The sequence below is a fragment of the Macrotis lagotis genome, chromosome 1 (genome assembly GCF_037893015.1).
Source record: "Macrotis lagotis isolate mMagLag1 chromosome 1, bilby.v1.9.chrom.fasta, whole genome shotgun sequence".
Classification (NCBI taxonomy): Eukaryota; Metazoa; Chordata; class Mammalia; order Peramelemorphia; family Peramelidae; genus Macrotis; species Macrotis lagotis.
In genome coordinates, this window is record NC_133658.1 from 33,828,370 (window position 1) to 33,846,244 (window position 17,875).

A 17,875-nucleotide genomic window follows, 5' to 3' on the forward strand; every position below is an offset into this window, starting at 1 on the left:
ACTTGAGGTTTGGTGCTGGGAAGAGGCGGAAGCATTTATTAAGCAACTACTGCATGCCAGATTAATAAATGCTTTACAAATATCATCTCATTGATCTTCACAACCTTGGAAAGTGTTATTATAACCCCCATTTTACAGATGAGCAAACTGAGGCTGCTCTCAGATACTCAAGGTGAATGTGTTAAATGAGTGTTCAGGTTTAGGACCTTAGCCACTGTACCAACCAGCTAGGAGTTCCTATACAGAGAACATAATCTGGAATCCAAGGAAGTAACATTTAGTTGAGTAAATATTTGTTCCTAAGAGGTTAGGTAGTACAGTAAATAGAGTGTTTGACTTGGAGTTAGGAAGACTTATTGTGAGTTCAAATCCAGCCTCAGCTGTGTGACCTTGGATAAGTCACTGTTTGCTTCAGTTTCCTCATCTGTACAATGAGTTGGAGAAGAAAATGGCAAATCATTCCAGAATCTCTACCAAAAAAGATCCAAATGCAGGTCATGAAGAGTCCAGTGGGTTGTGGCTGATCAACAACATTTTTGAGGCCTAGGGAGACAAAGCTTAAAAACAAAACAAAAAAACTAAGTCAGGACCTGACCTCAAAGAATTTCCAATCAGAATAAAAAAGGAAGTAGATGAATCCAGTAGACTACAAAGAATTCCTCCTGATAAGATGGTTAGTTATTGATAAAACTAAGGAATCACCTAAGCTGAATCAGGAAGACTAGAATATTCTTGGATCACTCAATCAATAAATGTTTGTTCTGTACCTGCTATGTGTCAGACACTATGCTAAGCTCTGGGGAAACAAAAAAGAGGCCTCAAGGACAATAAGTAATATAATAAATATAATGTAATATAATAGTATAGTAGCTATAATATAACATAATACATGATGTGATATGGTGATATATGATTTAATATGATATGATATAAAGTGCCAGGAGAGGACAGGATGCAATGCAATGTGATATATAGTATTAGTATTTTGTGGTATGGGTAATATAATATAATGTAATATATCATAATATAATTATAGCATAATGGGAGACAGGCAAACAAATTTATTCAAAGCAAATTATATATACAAGATCAATAGGAAATAATTAACAGGGGAAGAGCACTAGAATGAAGAAGGAGTGGGAAAGGCTTCCTGAGAAGATGGGATTTTGATTGGCACTTGAGGGAAACTGAGGAGATCACTATAATTGGAGGGGAGGAAGGAGAGCATTCCCAGGTATAGGAAACAGCCATGAGGAACTGAGACATGGAGGGTCTTGTCCTTGGAACAGCCTGGAGGTGAGCATCACTGGATCCAAGATTACATATTGGGAAGGAAGGAGAAAGTAAAATAAGACTGAAAAGGTAGGAGGGGACTTGGTTATATAGATCTTTGAATAATGGAGGGTTTGTATCTGGATCAAGAAGAAAACAATCTAAAACAGAAAAAAACCTTTCAAAATGGGGAGAAGGTTTGCATTGTAAGCTCAAGGTAGTCCAGTAATAGAAGGAAAGGGATCTCCAGTATTCAGAGGCTAGAAAAAATAGGAACCATTTATTAGGCAACCAGAGCTGACCAGAATCTCTCTAATCTTGGCTCCAGGCTCCATTCACCAGGCAGGCTGCTGTTCTGGGACCTGATCTCCTGGGAGGACTCACCCACTAGGAAAGAGGACCCTGCACTTTCTCATGGCTGGTCCTGCTTATCTGTTCTCCAGTGATAGAGAAATAAATTGGCTAACAAATTAGTCTCTTGAGGCTCTGCTTAGCAGAAATCATTTCCCCAGAGCCTGATTACCCCAGGTGACCTGATCAAATTAGAGAGCCTGAATTTGACAGGGTAGGGGCCAGATTGAAGAGCCATGGTGACGCCATCAAGGCCTTTGCCAGCTATGAGACTCAGATTTGTTGTTGTTGGGTTTTTTGTAAGGCAAATGGGATGAAGTGGCTTGCCCAAGGCCACACAGCTAGGTAATTAAGTGTCTGAGACCGGATTTGAACCCAGGTACTCCTGACTCCAGGGCCGGTGCTTTATCCACTACGCCACCTAACCGCCCCAGCTATGAGACTCAACCCATAGTAGGCACTTTATAAAAATTAATTGAATTAATCATAATGTATAAGGCACTGTTGGAAGATGAGAATAAAGAACCCCCCCCCTTTCAAAAAAAGGAAATATATCCTGGTCCCTAACAGCTCCCAGCTACTGGTGAAGGAAGGGGACAATCTGTCCTGTACTTATAAAATCATTTAAAGAGAGATCAAGTGCTTATATCTGGGTGAGGGAGGGGGATGGTTGAGAAAGGTCACATGTAAGAGGTGGAGGTAGGGATTCTTTGAGGCAGAGATAAAGAGTCCATTCCAGTGAATGAGAAGTAGCCTGGACAAAAGAATGGAGGTAGGAAGTGGCACCAGGAATGGTTTGAAAGAGAAGTGGATTTAGGGAAAATCTAAAAAAATTATCTTTTGGATATGCTGAGTTCCAGAAACTTATAAGACATAGATAGAAATAGCCAGGAGAGACATTACACATACAGCCATACAAACACACAAGATTTGAACCAAAGTCCCAATCCCAAATCCAGCACCCTTCCAGATCTCCAGGCTCCACAAGACCAGTGCTCTTTCCATTCTGCTACCCATTCTGCTTAGTGAACAGAGACAAGCAAATAAACATATAAAATAAGGAATAGAATGTAAACTCTTTGAGGGCAGGAACAGTTTCCCAGATGGTTTTGTGTTCCCAGAACTTAGCACAGAGACTGATATTTGCTAATCTCTTAATAAACGTTTCTTTATCAACAAAAAACCTTATATCTTATAGAAAATGAGATTTTACAAAAGGAATGACATTTGTCAGATATATTCTAGAAAATGTTCCCAGTCTGAGTAGCCAGAAAACCCTTCTTTAAATTCTTTTTTATGTGAGTGGAAATTCTTGGTGCCTCAGTGGACAGAGAGCTGGGCCTAGAGTCAAGAAGACTCCTTCTCCTGAGTTCAAATCCAACCTTAGACACTTACTAGCTGTGTCTGGGGATATCCACTGCCCCCAAAGCAGGCAGGGAGATAGACAGATTCCCTTTGGGGGTAGTGGATTCACAGTGGACCAGGGGAGTAAGGGTAGAGAAAAAAAATGGGTGATGGAAGCTAATATCACTAGCACTTTACCTTGTTTGCCTCAATTTCTTCATCTGTATAATGAACTGGAGAAGGAAACAGCAAAGTTGTTAAGAAGACCTTAAACAGAATCACAAGGAGTTGAACACAACTGAAAAATGACACAACAAATGAAAAATTTTTAAATCAAAATGGGGGGAAAATCTCCTTGTTCCAGAGCATAGCCTTTACCACCTTAACCAGATCATCATTTGGGCCTTGGAGGGCAATTAATGATTTACGCCCAAACTGAATACATCTAAGCTTGTCTCTCCCTGGTTGGTCCCAACAAAGTTGTTTGAAAGGAAGAAGAAATGAGAAGACGGTTATTCTCTGTCAGTCAACCAATCAGCAAGCACCTATTAAACACCTAGTATCTTCCAAGCACTGAGGATACAGAGAAAGGCCTAATCAGTTCTTGCCCTTACATAGGGAGGACATATATAAACTGAGTTCCAGAAACTTGTAAGACATATAGATAGAAATAGCCAGGAGAGACATTACACATACACACATACATATAAACACACAAGATTTGAACTGCCCACCAGTTTCAAACTGCCCATCATTTTCAGAAAAGAGGAGGGGAGGAGAGAAAGGAGAAAAATTTGAAAATCAAAATCTTGTAAAAATGAATGCAAAAATTTTCATAATATATATAGTTGTGGGAAAAATAAAATACCATTAAACCCAAAAGAGAAATATTGAAAACCAGGCACATACAGGCTAAATATACAGTTAGGTGGGTAGTAATCATTGAGGTGAAGGCACTAGCTGCTGGTGGGACTGCCTGCTTAAAAGGAGATCTGAGGTCCTGAAGGCAAGGAAGCTAAGGGTCAGATGTGAAAAGGGAGAAACAAGAGCCCCAAATTTGTGTCCAAAAGCTGCCCCCCCCCCAACTGGAGTGGGATTTAACAGAAGAGATGGCAGGAAGATGGATTGGCCATGTCCTGGGTATATGGAATGCATGGAGCTGAATGGGGAACCAGACCAAATTCAGTCCTGCTTTGTTGACTGTGACCTCTCTGGGGGGAAGGAGGGGTACTGGGCACAGGGAGCAGGGTGGGGTGCTGAGGTCTGTAAGCCTTCCTGGTGCTCTGGTTCCATCATCTGCTGCTTTGAGAGATGCAAATCTCAGAAACAATCGGGTCCCTGTTCCCCTTTGTTCTACCTTTACTGAAAAGATCAGGGCCTGGGCTCTGGGGAGTCATTCAATCCTCAGCTCCCCTAAATGGTAAGATGTTTCTTCCCTGAGACTGCCTTCCCCTGAGACCAGGCCTTCAGGCCACCAGGATCCTGGGCAGGGTGGAGGAGAGCCAGGGTACTATGAGGTTCCCTGATGCCTCCTGCCAACTTCTTCTCTGTGTTCTTTGTAGGACAAAATTGATGGAAACAAGATCCCGTGAGTAATTTCTCCTGACTTGTCCCTTCCTTCTCCCCTCTGCTACTCCCAAGCCATCCCTTCCCATAAACCCCCCCCCACCCCCAGCAAGGACCAAAGCTTGGGTGCAGAAATAGTGCTATTAGCTTCCATCACCCATTTTTCTCTACCCTTACTCCCCTAGTCCACTGTGAATCTACTGCCCCCAAAGGGAATCTGTCTATCCCCCCTGCCTGCTTTGGGGTACCCCATCTCTATCCCTAGATGCTTAAGCTTTTCCTAGTCTGAAGCTGCCTCAGGGCCTCCTGCTGAGGTGCTAATTAGCATCTGCTTGCAGGTCCCTGCATCCAGTGCTGCCCCCCAGGTCACTGGCCAAACATCAAAGGGGAGAGACACAACCAGGTAAGCAGAGGCTGAAGTTCTGTAGGAAGATCCAAGTTCAAATCCTACCTCAGACTCATATGAGCAAGTGACTTAACCTCTCTCTGTGATTCAGCATCCTTAGATATGTAATGGGAAAGGCTTGAGAGCATCTAAGGCCCCCTTCTAAATCTACAATCCTTTGCATTTATGAAGAAATAAGGTTTCCCTAAACCAGAAACTTCCCCCCCACCCCGCCCAGAACTCTTCCTTAGGTCCTGGGTTGCCCAAATCCAGGGTTCTCTTATAGAAGAGAATAGGCAGACCTCTCAAAGGATGCATGTCAGTCCAATCTCTTTCCCACTGACCTCACTAGAATATCTTTTGTTGGCTTGTTTTTTTTTGGGGGGGGCATTGCAAGGCAATGGGGTTATGACTTGCCCAAGGTCACAGAGCTAGGTAGTTATTAAATGTCTGAGGTCAAATTTGAATTCAGGTCTTCCTGACCTTAGGGTCAGTGTTCTATTCACTGTGCCACCTAGCTGCCCCCTCACCAGAATATCTTAAAAACTTCCCATCATTCATTAAGCATACCTTTGGGTTAAGACATTGAAAGCCACTATAAAGTCTGGGTTTTTTTTACTTTCTTTTCTTAGTGTGTGAAACATAATAAACATTTCACAAACACCCCTAGATTGTTGAAATGATTGATGGGGGACACACTCATTAGGTTATGATGTTCCAAGGCAAAGGACCCAGGCCTATAGAGCTGAAGGGATTGTAGTGAAGCAGGATGGGGATGGGGGATGGGGAAGCTAACAGGAGGTGGATTTTCCCTGCAGTTTCACCAGCTTGGAGAGAGGATGCTCTCTTCCCATCTTCCTCTGCTCTCATCCCGTCTTCCTCTGGTTCTACTGGGTTTTTGAGTCCATGGGTAAGACTTGTCTATTTTGTGGACTTCCCCCGCCCCACCCATGCTGTGTCCTGATCTCAACGCCATCCATCCCCATCTTCTCGCTCCCTTCACCCAGCCCTGCCATCTTTGCCATCTTCTTTCTACCTCCTGATCCTTGGACTGCCACCCTCTCCTCCAGCCTCAAGGCTTCCCTGTTTCTTGTTGGTCCCTCTCTCTCTCCCTTGAAGGGTGCTGAGGAGGAAGATGATGGAGAAGGAGAGTATGAGCTTCCTCCTTGTGAGTCCCTGCCCTTCAAGATGGCCCTTGCCTGCTCTCTCCCCCTGGAGAAGAATGAGCTGTATCTGGGTGAGAGCTGATGGAGGAAGGGGAGGGAGGGAGAAACACAGCAACATGTCTGTGGGGAGGCCTCAAAAACATCTCAGAGATTTGATCTTTCTCCATCTTTCTTCCCCCGCCCCCATCCCCTCCCTGAGTCCCTGTTCCCGGATGTGGCTTTCATCCCTCTTCCTTCTAAGCTAATGGAGCCATTCACTGTCTCTCACTCCAAGGAGCCTCAGACTGCTGGGAGAAAAGGGGAAGACAGCAGGGAGCCAGTCCCAGGCTGGAAACAAGGGAATGGGGGTGGGGTGGGGGCCCTGCATCACCATAGAAACTATTAGGCAATCATCAAGGGACCTGGCACAGACCCCTGGAAGAACACCTCCCCATCCCACCCCTACTCCATCCATCACTGAGGTCATCCAAGGGAACCTTGAACTTTGTGTATTTTGGGGAGAGGGGAGCCAGAGGGGACTCTGGAGAGACAGCAGCAGCAGCAGCAGCAGAGTTCTCTCAGCTGTCTAAGAAGAGGTTCATAGGACCTGGCATCTGGCTACCCAGAGGGACTGGAGTTGGGAGGGGAGTGAGCTGGCCTCCTTTGGTTGTCATGGTGATGTAGCTCTCAGGAAGCAGGAACAGGCAGGAAGGGAGAGCAGGAGGGGCAGCATCAGACAGCCTGGGCCATTTCTGCATGGGGAGGGGGCAGAGAGAGGAAGTGGCAAACAAAGAGAGCGAGGGAAGGGAAGCTTGGGGGTCTGCCTGGCAACCAGCCCACATATGGGCCATGGTCCTTTCTTTCCAGATCGATCCATCACCCCTGGACCTCCCAAGTCAGGGCCTCCGCCCACCGCGGTGAGCAGCCCCCCCCCTCCCACTTCTGTCCCTCCCCAAGTTGTGCCCATCCCCAGCCCCTCACCTCCTTCTGGAGAGGTTTTAAAAATCAGAATATGGCTCCTTTGCCTGTTTTCCGATTTTTCATTTGGGGGACTCTGCCTCCAAAGGTGGAGAAGTCTAGAAAACAACATGGCAGCCTTCTGTCATTGTCACTACTGGAAAGATCTCCCTTCCTTCCTCCCTTCCTTCCTTCCTTCCTTCCTTCCTTCCTTCCTTCCTTCCTTCCTTCCTTCCTTCCCTCAGCCTTTCTATTTTTAACAACCTCCTGGTCCGAAGAACATCAAACTCCCTAAAGTCTCCCAGGTCGGTGTTCCTACTTCCCATCACCCACTCATTTTGACATGTGTTCCTAACCATTGAGCACCCCCACCCTATCCCTGACCACCTTCTCTAAGCACATGCACGCGCACACACACACACACACACACACACACACACACACACGCCAGACTGGGGCCTGGCCTAGCTCCAATCCTCCCAGGGTAATGAAGAAGCCAGGCTTCTGAAATATCCTATGTAATAAAGGTCACCCAGAACCCATCTATGCCTTCCTGTCTCGGCTCCACTAATATCTAATGACTTTTTAAAGCAATCATCGTTATAGAATATTGAATTAGAAGAGGAACGCTCACACACACACACACACACACACACACACACACACACACCAAAAGGGGACTATCCCCCCTCCTGGAACCTCAGATTCCCCTGGGAGAGTCTGCAAAGGTAAGATGAGGAGGAGGCAGGGAGGGGGATGGGACTAGGAATTGAAAGAAATTCAGTCTTTCCATTCAGGATTCAGAGTCAGTAGAGCTGAGTTCAAATCCCACCTCTGTCATGTATGATGTATGTGCCTTGGGCAAGTTACTTCCAGACTTCAGTTTCCTCATCTGTAAAGAAAGAGGGTTGCACATAGGGTGACATGGACTCTAAAGTCCTTCCAGTTTGAGCTCTGGGACCTTGGGATCCTTTCCTCTTACTGCCTAAAAGAGAAGGAAAGTCTGGGGAGACTGGAACTAGTTAGAAGGAATCCTAGATTCCTTCAGTGACCTCATTTTATGATGGAGGAAGCAAAGACCCAGGGAGGCCGTGTGACCTGTCCAGGGTCACACAGTTTCAAAACCAGGATATGAACCCAGGTCCTTTGGCTCTAGAAAGGCTGATTCTTGTCTCCTAGGACTCCGATTGCGTCTCTCACACAGATGTGATGAATTTTCACACTCTTTCTCTATCCCTCTTTGCTTTTCTCCCACAAATGACTGTACCTCTGGCTCCTCTCCCCCATTCCCACCTGCTTCTCTCACCCAGCTCTTTTCCCACAGCTCCCGGCTGCCCTGAGGCTCCAGGAGACTGTAGGTGGAGGAGCTCACCTCAGGAGAAAAGGTAACAAGAGAAAATGCTTAGAATATTTTTAATCATTTTATCCACCTCTGCAAAAGTCTTCCAAACTATAAAATAAAAGATCATTAATAGACCAGCAACATGTCCAAGGAGCATGGCTACATGGCTATCAGAGCCCCATCCTATAGGAGAATGACAATAGTAAATAGCTGTATAGCAGTTAGAGAACTGAGCCCAGGGTTTGGCACCTAATGAATGGCTTCTTTCTCCCTTCATCCTTCTTTTCTTTTCTTTCCCTCCCTCCCATCCTTCCTCCCTCCCTCCCTCCCTCCCTCCCTTCCTTCCTTCCTTCCTTCCTTCCTTCCTTCCTTCCTTCCTTCCTTCCTTCCTTCCTTCCTTCCTTCCTTCCTTCCTCTCTCCTTCCTGGGAGTTCCAGCACCATAGATATGCCCCATCCTCCCTTTCCTACCCTCTGGGGTGGGGGGCACCCCAGACATTTCTATGTACAGATGTAGAGCCCCCTCTATGTACACACATATCTTAGCCTTTCTACATACAAAGGCAATGTTCATGTTTACAGAATGCTTGGCATTCACTTAAGCTCCCCAGCAGTCTTGTGAAGATGGTGAAAGGAGGGCCCAGAGACCCCCACAGCCCCCACAGCCAATAAACACCTGAGCCAGACAATAATGATAGCTCCTGTTTATATCATGCTTTCAAAGAAGCATTCTCCCCCTGTTATTACCTTTGATCTTCCCAATAACCTGCCTGGAGGCAGGCGCTCTTGTCATCTCCATTTTACAAAGAAAGAAAGAAACCATGGCTGAGGAAGGGCAAGTGATTTGCCCAGAGTTACCCAGTCATTAAGTGTCTGAACTCAGGTCTTCCTGACTCTAAGGCGCTGTTACCTTCTGTGCCATCTAGATACCTACCATCTAATGGCTCAGTCCATTGTAGATTAGAATTCAGGCCAGTGGATTCCCAGCCAGAGCTCTTTTCCTGGAACCCATAGACCCCCGGCCCAAGGGAAGGATGGCAGCGGCGACAAGAGCCGAGAATACGCTCAGATAAAATCCTTCCTAAGGAAGCCGCCATCTCCTGTCTGGAATAACAGTAAAGTGGGAGCTCCAGACCTTCAGTTCACTTGTCAATGAGGCAAGACTTTTCTAGTAGGAACATCTGTTCCTAGAGAAGCCTTTTCTCCCCATCATTCCATAAGGTTCTAAGATTCCATCTCATCTACCAGGCAGGACCAGAGAAGGTTGAGGGGCCTGGATCTGTTTTTAACAAGTATATTCAAACTCTTCATTCAATTAAATCAGTGTAGCCTTCAGAGCTGTCCCTCTAGAAGAGAGAGGTGATGCCTATTTTACAATGAAGGGTGTTTATTTCAAATATTATCTGAAATTAGCTTTGGGGGTGACTCTTCTGGGGGAGGCTACCAGAACTTCTCCAAAACATCAAGTGTTTGTTGGCCACACATCAATCAACAGACCTCTTGAGTCACCATGGGCCCAGTGGAAGGACTTTAACCAAGGCTTTACCAAGAGAGGCCAAATGGAGTCTCTGCCCTCGAGGAGTCCACAGGCTAAGGGAATCGAGACCATGCCAACTTCCTGGCCTCTCCAGTCTAAATTCAATGTCTCTCTTCTTCTGTGTCTGAGTCTGACTTTTTCCTTACAGATTGGAGAGCATCTGGAGGCACAGTGAGTCATTTTGGCCCTTTCTCTGCCTCCACAGCTGGGGGCTTTAAGAAGGGAATTTGAAAGGGAGAGACCCAGAAGGTCTGGCTAATGATCCCACCACCAGACTTCTAGACAGCCAATGAGGGCAGGTTAATGCCTATCCCCCAAATGATAATAATTTGAAGAGATGGAATGGTTCAGCTGTGTCTGACTATTCATGACCCCATTAGGGATTTTCTTGGCAGAGATACTGGAATGGTTGTCCATTTCCTTCTCTGGCTCATTTTACAAATGAGAAAACTGAGGCAAATAGGGTTGATTGACTTGCCCAAGTGCCTGTAGTAGGATTCCAAGCTAAGTCATCCTAGCTCAAAGCCGAACCCTGACTCCACCATACCAAAGGACTATATTGCCCGCCACTATACTGCCCATCTAGGGCAGTGAGGGGCTTCATCGTGAATATAGCAGTTATTTAGATTTCTATGCCCTCTGGGGAATGAGTATGCCAAGACTGGCTCTCCGATGCCCCATCCACGAGTCCCTGAAACCTATAGGATACTGACCATTGGGCCCAGGCCTAGGAAACCCATTCAATTCCCTATTTTTAGGATCTAGCTGGAGAAGATGACTCCGAGGAAGCCATCTACCTGGAGCCCACTCAAGGTGAGCCCTAGCTCCTCGCTTCCCTCTTGTCAGAACCCATTCCACACTCCAAAGTCTCCCCCTCCATCCACTTGGGGTTGGTCTCCTCCTTTAGTCCAATTCCCTACAGACCTGGTGACTTGATGGTGGTCATTCCCTTTTATTCCCTACGCCACACACACACACACACACACACGCACAAATATGGAAAGACTCCAGGAAGACCTAAGAACAGAGACCCATCTTCTCAGGCTTGGGAGAGGACAGGCCCCTTCCAGCTCTCAATGTATACCAGTGAGTGCAAAGCTTGCCAGCTTGGGAGTGGGAGGAGCTGGGTTTGAATCTTACCCCTGCTATTAATATTTGCATGATCCTGGACAAGTCACTTTCTTGGCCACCATTCCCCTATGCCCTTAGGAAAAAGGTCAGTTCCCTGAGACAGTTCTGATGGACTTAAGATGAAGAATACTATCTGTCAGTGCTGATGGTGTCTGACTTTAAATTGAAACAAATTATTTTTAACTTTATTTTTCTTGAGGTTTTTTTTGTGAGGGGGGGCGCTATGCTTTCTTTTATAACCTGCCTATTATGGAAATGTTTTGTATGACTACACATTTATAACCTATATCAAATTACTTGCTTTCTCAATGACAGAAGAAGAGAGAGAATTTGGAACTCAGTTTTTAAAAACAAATGTTAAAAATTGTTTTTATATAGAACTGGAGAAAAATAAAATATTAAATAAATTAATTAATTAAAAAAAGAAAGGTCAACTTTCTGGGGCAGAGACTGCCCCACACTTAGACATGTGTATCCCTGGGATTCAGCATCTAGAAAGCCCTTGGTAATTGCTGTCTCATTCCTTCTTCTCTCTTGGCTTTACTTTTCTTGCTTGAAAATGGTGGATTCGGTGCAGCTACGTAGCACAGTGGATAGAGCACTGGCCCTGGAGTCAGGAGTACCTGAGTTCAAATCCAGCCTCAGACACTTAATAATTACCTAGCTGTCATTTAACCCCATTGCCTTGCAAAAAATAAAAACCAACCCCCCCCCCAAAAAAAAAGGAAATGGTGGATTAGAGGATCATTAAGGTCCCTTCCAGTTACAGGTCTATGGCCCTCTCTTCTTTTTCTTTGCTCTAGCTTTATCTTTGAACCAGGCCTTGGGTTCTCAGGCCCCACTACCTCCACCAGTGATCCCAAGACCAACAATGGCCCCCAGGTGAGTAATCTGCTTATTCCCTTCTCTGATGACCCAAGACTAGGGTCTATCTTGAGAAAAATGAATGAATGAATGGAAAAGTGTTTACTTTCTACTCTCTGGCAATATGCTAGGAGCTAGGGCTAGATACCAATACAAGAAACAAGACAGATCCTGTCCTCAAGGAACTTACATTCTAATGGTGGAGGACAACAATAAAGTCAAGTCAGAAAGTTTGGGAATAGGGAGATGGGATATTGGGGGAGGTGGAGGAGAATGTAGATGCTCAGAGGATTCAGTTTGGATAGAGCCAAGAACTTCACATAGCACCCTGAAATCCTTCCATATAAGGTGAAAATTCACCTATCAGGATCCAGAGTCCCAGCATTAGAATGTAGATTCTGGTAGGAGGGAGATAATATGGCTATAATAGAGGTATGATGGCTTGGTTTCCTCCCTGGGAGATGGTGTCAGTGGCAGCCAGGAGGTGAAGAAAGTTGAAGGTTCTAGATCCTCTGGGTCTTTCTCCTAAAGCAGGGCCCTTAATCCTAAAAACCCCAATTCCCTTTCCACAGATCTGCCCATAAGTTGATCTCTGTTCCCCAGGAAGCTCAGAGTGTGAGTACAACAAAAAGTAAATGAACCAGATGGTTCTTTGGAGTAGAGGGGAGGGGAGTCTCTGGCTAGGGTGAGAAGACACAGGGCCCAAATTCTAGGTGTGACTGTCTCTTTTGGCACAAAGGAAGACTCAGGGTGGAGTTTCTGTAAATGAGGTAGATATACAGACAAAGGGCATTAGTAATACCTATATTACTAAAATATATGTATGAGTGGGCTTTAAAAATATATATCTCAATGGAGATCTGGTTCCATTTGTGGGCTTTAAAATTTTTAACAGGGGCAGCTAGGTAGCACAGTGGATAAAACACTGGTCCTGGAATTAGGAGGATCTAATTTCAAATTTGGTCTCAGACATTTGATACTTACTAGCTGTGTGACCTTGAGCAAGTCATCCCCCCCCACCTTGTAAAACTCATAAAAATAAAAAAAATCTTTATTCCACCAGAGGAAAAAATAGACCGTGTGGGGGGTGCCTGTCAGAAGAAGGTAGAATCTGGGACTTTACTATTTCAAGAGGGATGGATCGGAGAGAGGGTCTGGCAGGCAGAAATTGCCCTTGACATTACTTCTGTATTCTAGGGGACAGTAAACACGGCTTACAATGGTGAGAATGGCAGATGTTTTCATCAAGGACCCCAGGCGCATCCCACCTGCCATCCCAGACCCCCAGACACATACCCCTTCCCACCCCATACCCCCAGATATATCCCCTTCCTACTGCAGCCCAGCCAGGTCATACTCAAAGTCAAGATGGGAAGCCCTTTGCTCTTTTAGTTCTTGTGCATCAAAAGCTTCATGTTCCCAACTCCTCCCTGCTGAGGGGCTCTACTCTGGGAATCCTTGGGCTCTACCACATCAAACCTGGGAGTTTCTCCTGCCCCTACCCCCTGCCCAGAAAAATCAACAAAGCCCAAAGTAGAGAGCACTGATCTTAGGAAGACCTGGATTCCCATCTCATAACCCCTGAGGAAAATACAGCCCATCTGGACCTCAGTTTCCTCATTTGGACAATGAGGGAGCTGGTCTTTGAAGACTTTGAAGGTCCCCTCCAACACTAAACTGACCCAGTGATCTGACCCCCCACCATATTAATACTCTATTGCCAGGTTCCACCATTTCCTCTCCTCCCAGCAGGAAGAAGCCCACACACAGGGAACATACCCGCAGATGAGGTGAGTGAGGAGTGTGTCTGAGAGGAGTCCAAGGGAGACCCTCCTTTCCTACTCCTTAGACTGCCTTCTTGTTTTTGCATTCCATGCCAAAGGAGATCTGGTTCCATTTAGGTTTTTCTCTCTATTACTAAGGCCAATCAACCAGTTGAAATTTGTTAACATAGCCATTCAGATGCAAAGACAAAGAATGAATGAATACATATCAATCAGTTAATAGGCCTACTGTGGTCCTATGGGAGGCTTTGGGGGTAAAAAAGAAAAAAGTGGAAACCATCCCTGCCCTTTCCCTAACGGAAAAGAAAATATATGCAAAATGCATACAAAGGAATAAAAATTAATTAAATTAATTAATTTTAAAAAAAAGAAAAAAGAAAATAGGAAAAAATACATACAAAGGAAATACAGGTGATTTGGGGGGTTGAGGTCATACACCTCCCAAATGGGTGATGGAGGAACAGGAAAGGGAATGTTTGAGTTTTGAAAGGAGCTAGGAATTCGCCAGGGCTGAGGTGAGGGATGGATTTCAGGCTCTGTGGTCAGCAAATGTAGGAGATGGAGTGTTGAGAGACCCTAGTGAGAGTTTCTAAGCTTGCAGGAAAGAAAGATGGAACCAGTAGATAAGGAGAGGTTGAAGATTTCTGAGAGAGTGTAGATGCTAGTGAGGGGAAAGTACTTGAGGACCCAGGAGCAATAGAGTATATAGAGAGGGGCCTCCACACCTCTTTCTTCACTGGAGATTAAAGGAGAGAACGGAAGATGACTAGATTGAAGGTAAGGAGGAAAGAATAGGGGGGGGGGGATATCATATCCAGGGAAAAAGGGCCATCTCTTCATCAGAGACCAGGGTGAAGGAGGAGAGAAAGGGGGATAATGTTAAGGGGCTTTGAGTTGTAGAGGAGAGGGAGCTTGTGGATCATAGGGGACACTTACAAAATGCTTTTTGAATTGAATTGAATTTGGATTCTTTCTGGCCCTTTCTGAAAGTCAAGTGACCTAAACATCAGGCTTGAATTCACCCCTCACCCTGCTTCAGAACAGCCCCTTCCCACTAGGCTTCTGGCTTCAGTCTGATCCTCCATGGTGTCTGTCTGTGTCTGTGCCTGTGTGTGTGTGTGGGGGTGTGTATATGTGTGTCAGTAGGGGGGTATATGTGGGGGGTATGTCTGTGTGTGTCTCTGTGTATATCTGTGTCTGTGTGTGTGTCCATATCTGTGCGTCTGAGTGTCTGTGTGTGTCTATGTCAGTGTGTGCATATGTGTCAGTCTCTGTGCCTGTGTGTATGTACACAGGAGGCCAGCATGCTGAGACAGCCCTGGTATTCAGCCCACTGTGACCGTCAGACTGTTGAGAACACCCTTCTCTACTACCAAAAGGTGAAAGAACTCTGTCCTGGAACCTGGGTCCTGCCCTTGAACTTCAGGATCCCCCCAAAGGGTTCTGGGATGGCCGGGTCTGCTTGAGGGTTAGGGAGAAGAAGGCAGGGGTTAGTCTGGGGCCTGCAGACCAGCCTTGGGTTCTCCCTACAGGATGGCACCTACACCGTGCGGCCCAGCTCAGATTGCCAAGGACTGAAGCCCTTCACTCTGGCTGTGTTCTTCCGTGACCACATCTACAATATTCCCATCCGGTGGCTAGATGCCAGAAAACAATATGCTCTAGGTCGGGAGGGCAAGAGCTATGAAAAGGTGGGTGCTGGCAGCAGGCTTAGAGAAGGTCGTCTCCGGGAAGTGAAGAAGAATCAGACAGCCCAGAGCCCCATCTTCTGAGTAAGACAGCTTCAGTCGTGGTGGCAGAGATTTAGAACTAGAAACCATTTCTTCCAACCTTCTCATCTTACACACTAGGAAACTGAGGCTGGAGAGGAGAATAAAGTAAAGCCTTTTGCCTATATCTTCTCATGAAACTCTTGTCACACCCTGGGAGAGGTTAATAGACTCATTTTATGAATGAGCAAACTGAAGCTCAGAAGGGTTAAACAACCTGATGATGGTTACACAGCTATTAAATGTCCAAGGTGAGATTCAAATCCAGATCTCCATCCTAACTCCCAGGGTCAAAGGCCCTGGGTTAAAATTCTTGCACTTACCCTCCTTTGTTCTCAGTTTTCTCATCTGGAAAATGAGGCATTCGGGCGAGAGAGCTCCAAAGTCCCTTCCCTGCTCCAAATCTGTGATTCTGTGGCCTCAAGCCCAACCCTCATCCTCTACCAAGGCAGTAGAGTCAGTAGAACAGTGAAAAGAATTTCCCTCTCTGCCTTTGGATTCTAGCATCCAGCTCAGTGACAAAGCCAGTGTATGCTATTGGAGGGAGGATCCGAACCCGGCTCCTCCCATAACTTAGGCCTACTTTCCCTCCTACTTCACATCGAGTTGTCCGCAGGATCCACGTAGACTAAAAATAGGATGGGCAAGGTTGGTCCAAAAGGAAAATCCTGAAATGCCCCAGGAGAGGAAATGTCAAAGGAAAAAGTTACCCCGATCCTCATGTGTGATGGCCCACAGGCTCCCCACTGTAAATTCAGATCCTGTGAAAGAATCTAGGAACCATTGTCCATACATGTGGAAAACTGCCGACCTGTTCAAAGGCGAGTGACAGAGACCCAGCATCACGGACTCAGTCACAGATAAACACACTCAACCAACATGTGTGTAAGGAGCATGCCACCCACCACCCACACCACCAATACACATCAGCATACTACCAAAACACACTTGGAATATATCACCAGATACCAATAGACATATAGCGCACCAACCCATCCGTACACAGACCACACTAATGGTACATATAACCAGTGTACCACTAGCACGCACACACGCACACACACACACACACACACACACACCCCTAGAAGAACTGGATTCGAGGAAAGCTCTTGGAAGGCAGGGACTGTTGGCTTTTGACTCTATGTCCCCAGATCACAATATAGCACAAAGCAGCCCTTCATTAATTGTTTGAATGAGACCTTTCCTGGGCCTCAGTTTCCCCATCTGTAGAATGAAGGGGTTGAACCAGCCTCTAAGTCCCTTCTGGCCCTAGAACTAAGTCTGGCCCGGAAGGGAGGGATTGGACAGAACAGAAGGAAGGAGCAGAGGGTCCCAAGGGTGGAATCCCTTCACTTCCAAATCTCTTAGTCAGATCCTCGGATCCTCCGTGGGACTTTGCTTCCTTCCACAGCTCTTCCCCACTGTGGCTGCCATGATCCGACATTTCTCCCAGCACCCACTTCTCCTTGTGAACAGACACACCGGTGAGCAGCAGCACACCTGTCTCCTCTTCCCCGCCAAGTGCTGATCTCCCCCCATGGAATGGAAACTCTTGGAGAGCAGGGGTGATTTCACTTTTGTCTTGATAGCCACATCATCTATTCCTAAGATAAAGAAAATCATTTTCTCTAATATAAATACTATTTCCCTAGCTTGCCTAATATTTATGGGAGCTATCCCCAGACAGGTGGGTTTCTGTTATTAAGGAAACCAGCCAGTTTGCTGGCCCTCATGTGGCTTAGCCATCTCCAGACCTTGCCAAGGCAAGGCAAAGCTCACCATCTAGTCCTCTGCCCCCTTCAGGAGGGTATGAAAATATCCAAGGGCTCTTGCCTTGGGGAGGATGGCCCTCAACTCTCAGCTTCTTTCTCGATGGTGCAGGGAGACAGAACATGAGTTGGCTCTTGAATTCGCCATCCAATTAAGTATCCTGAGAGAAGGAACTACCCAGAATTTATTAGGAGCTCCCAATATGCCGATTATTAAAAGATGGGGACGACAGTCTCTTCCCTCAAGGAACTTACATTTTTCTTTTATTAAAGATTTATTTTGAGTTTTACAATTTTCTCCCCAATCTCACTTCCCTCCCCACGCCACGGAAAGCAATCTTTACTTTGTTTCCATGTTGTACATTGATCCAAATTGAATGTGCTGAGAGAGAAATCATATCCTTAAGGAAGAAACATAAAGTATAAGAGATAGCAAGATCAGACAATGAGATATCTGATTTTTCTAAATTAAAGGGAATAGTCCTTGGATTTTGAGGAACTTACATTTTAAAAGAGGAGACAATACCCCTGAAGGGTGGTAGGGAGGAGGAGTTCTTTATTAGTCTAAAATTTTTCAGTTTTATCTGTCTCCACCCCCTATTTAAAATATTCAAATAAATACATGTAAATAATTAAATATTTTAATAATTTGATCAT

The 17,875-nt window shown here is 45.7% G+C and overlaps 1 protein-coding gene across 1 annotated transcript; it reads left to right on the top strand.

Annotated features, from left to right (window-relative positions):
- Positions 1 to 4,098: 4,098 nt before the first annotated feature.
- Positions 4,099 to 17,855, top strand: SH2D6 (SH2 domain containing 6). Its single transcript, XM_074201901.1, has 16 exons — positions 4,099 to 4,107; positions 4,530 to 4,555; positions 4,872 to 4,936; positions 5,737 to 5,828; positions 6,038 to 6,155; positions 6,931 to 6,980; positions 8,345 to 8,405; positions 10,047 to 10,069; positions 10,657 to 10,711; positions 11,833 to 11,911; positions 12,466 to 12,508; positions 13,091 to 13,115; positions 13,643 to 13,683; positions 14,973 to 15,056; positions 15,210 to 15,368; positions 16,861 to 17,855. The coding sequence occupies exons 1-16, from the start codon at positions 4,099 to 4,101 to the stop codon at positions 16,975 to 16,977; spliced, it is 1,047 nt and encodes a 348-aa protein (XP_074058002.1). The 3' UTR covers positions 16,978 to 17,855.
- Positions 17,856 to 17,875: the final 20 nt, after the last annotated feature.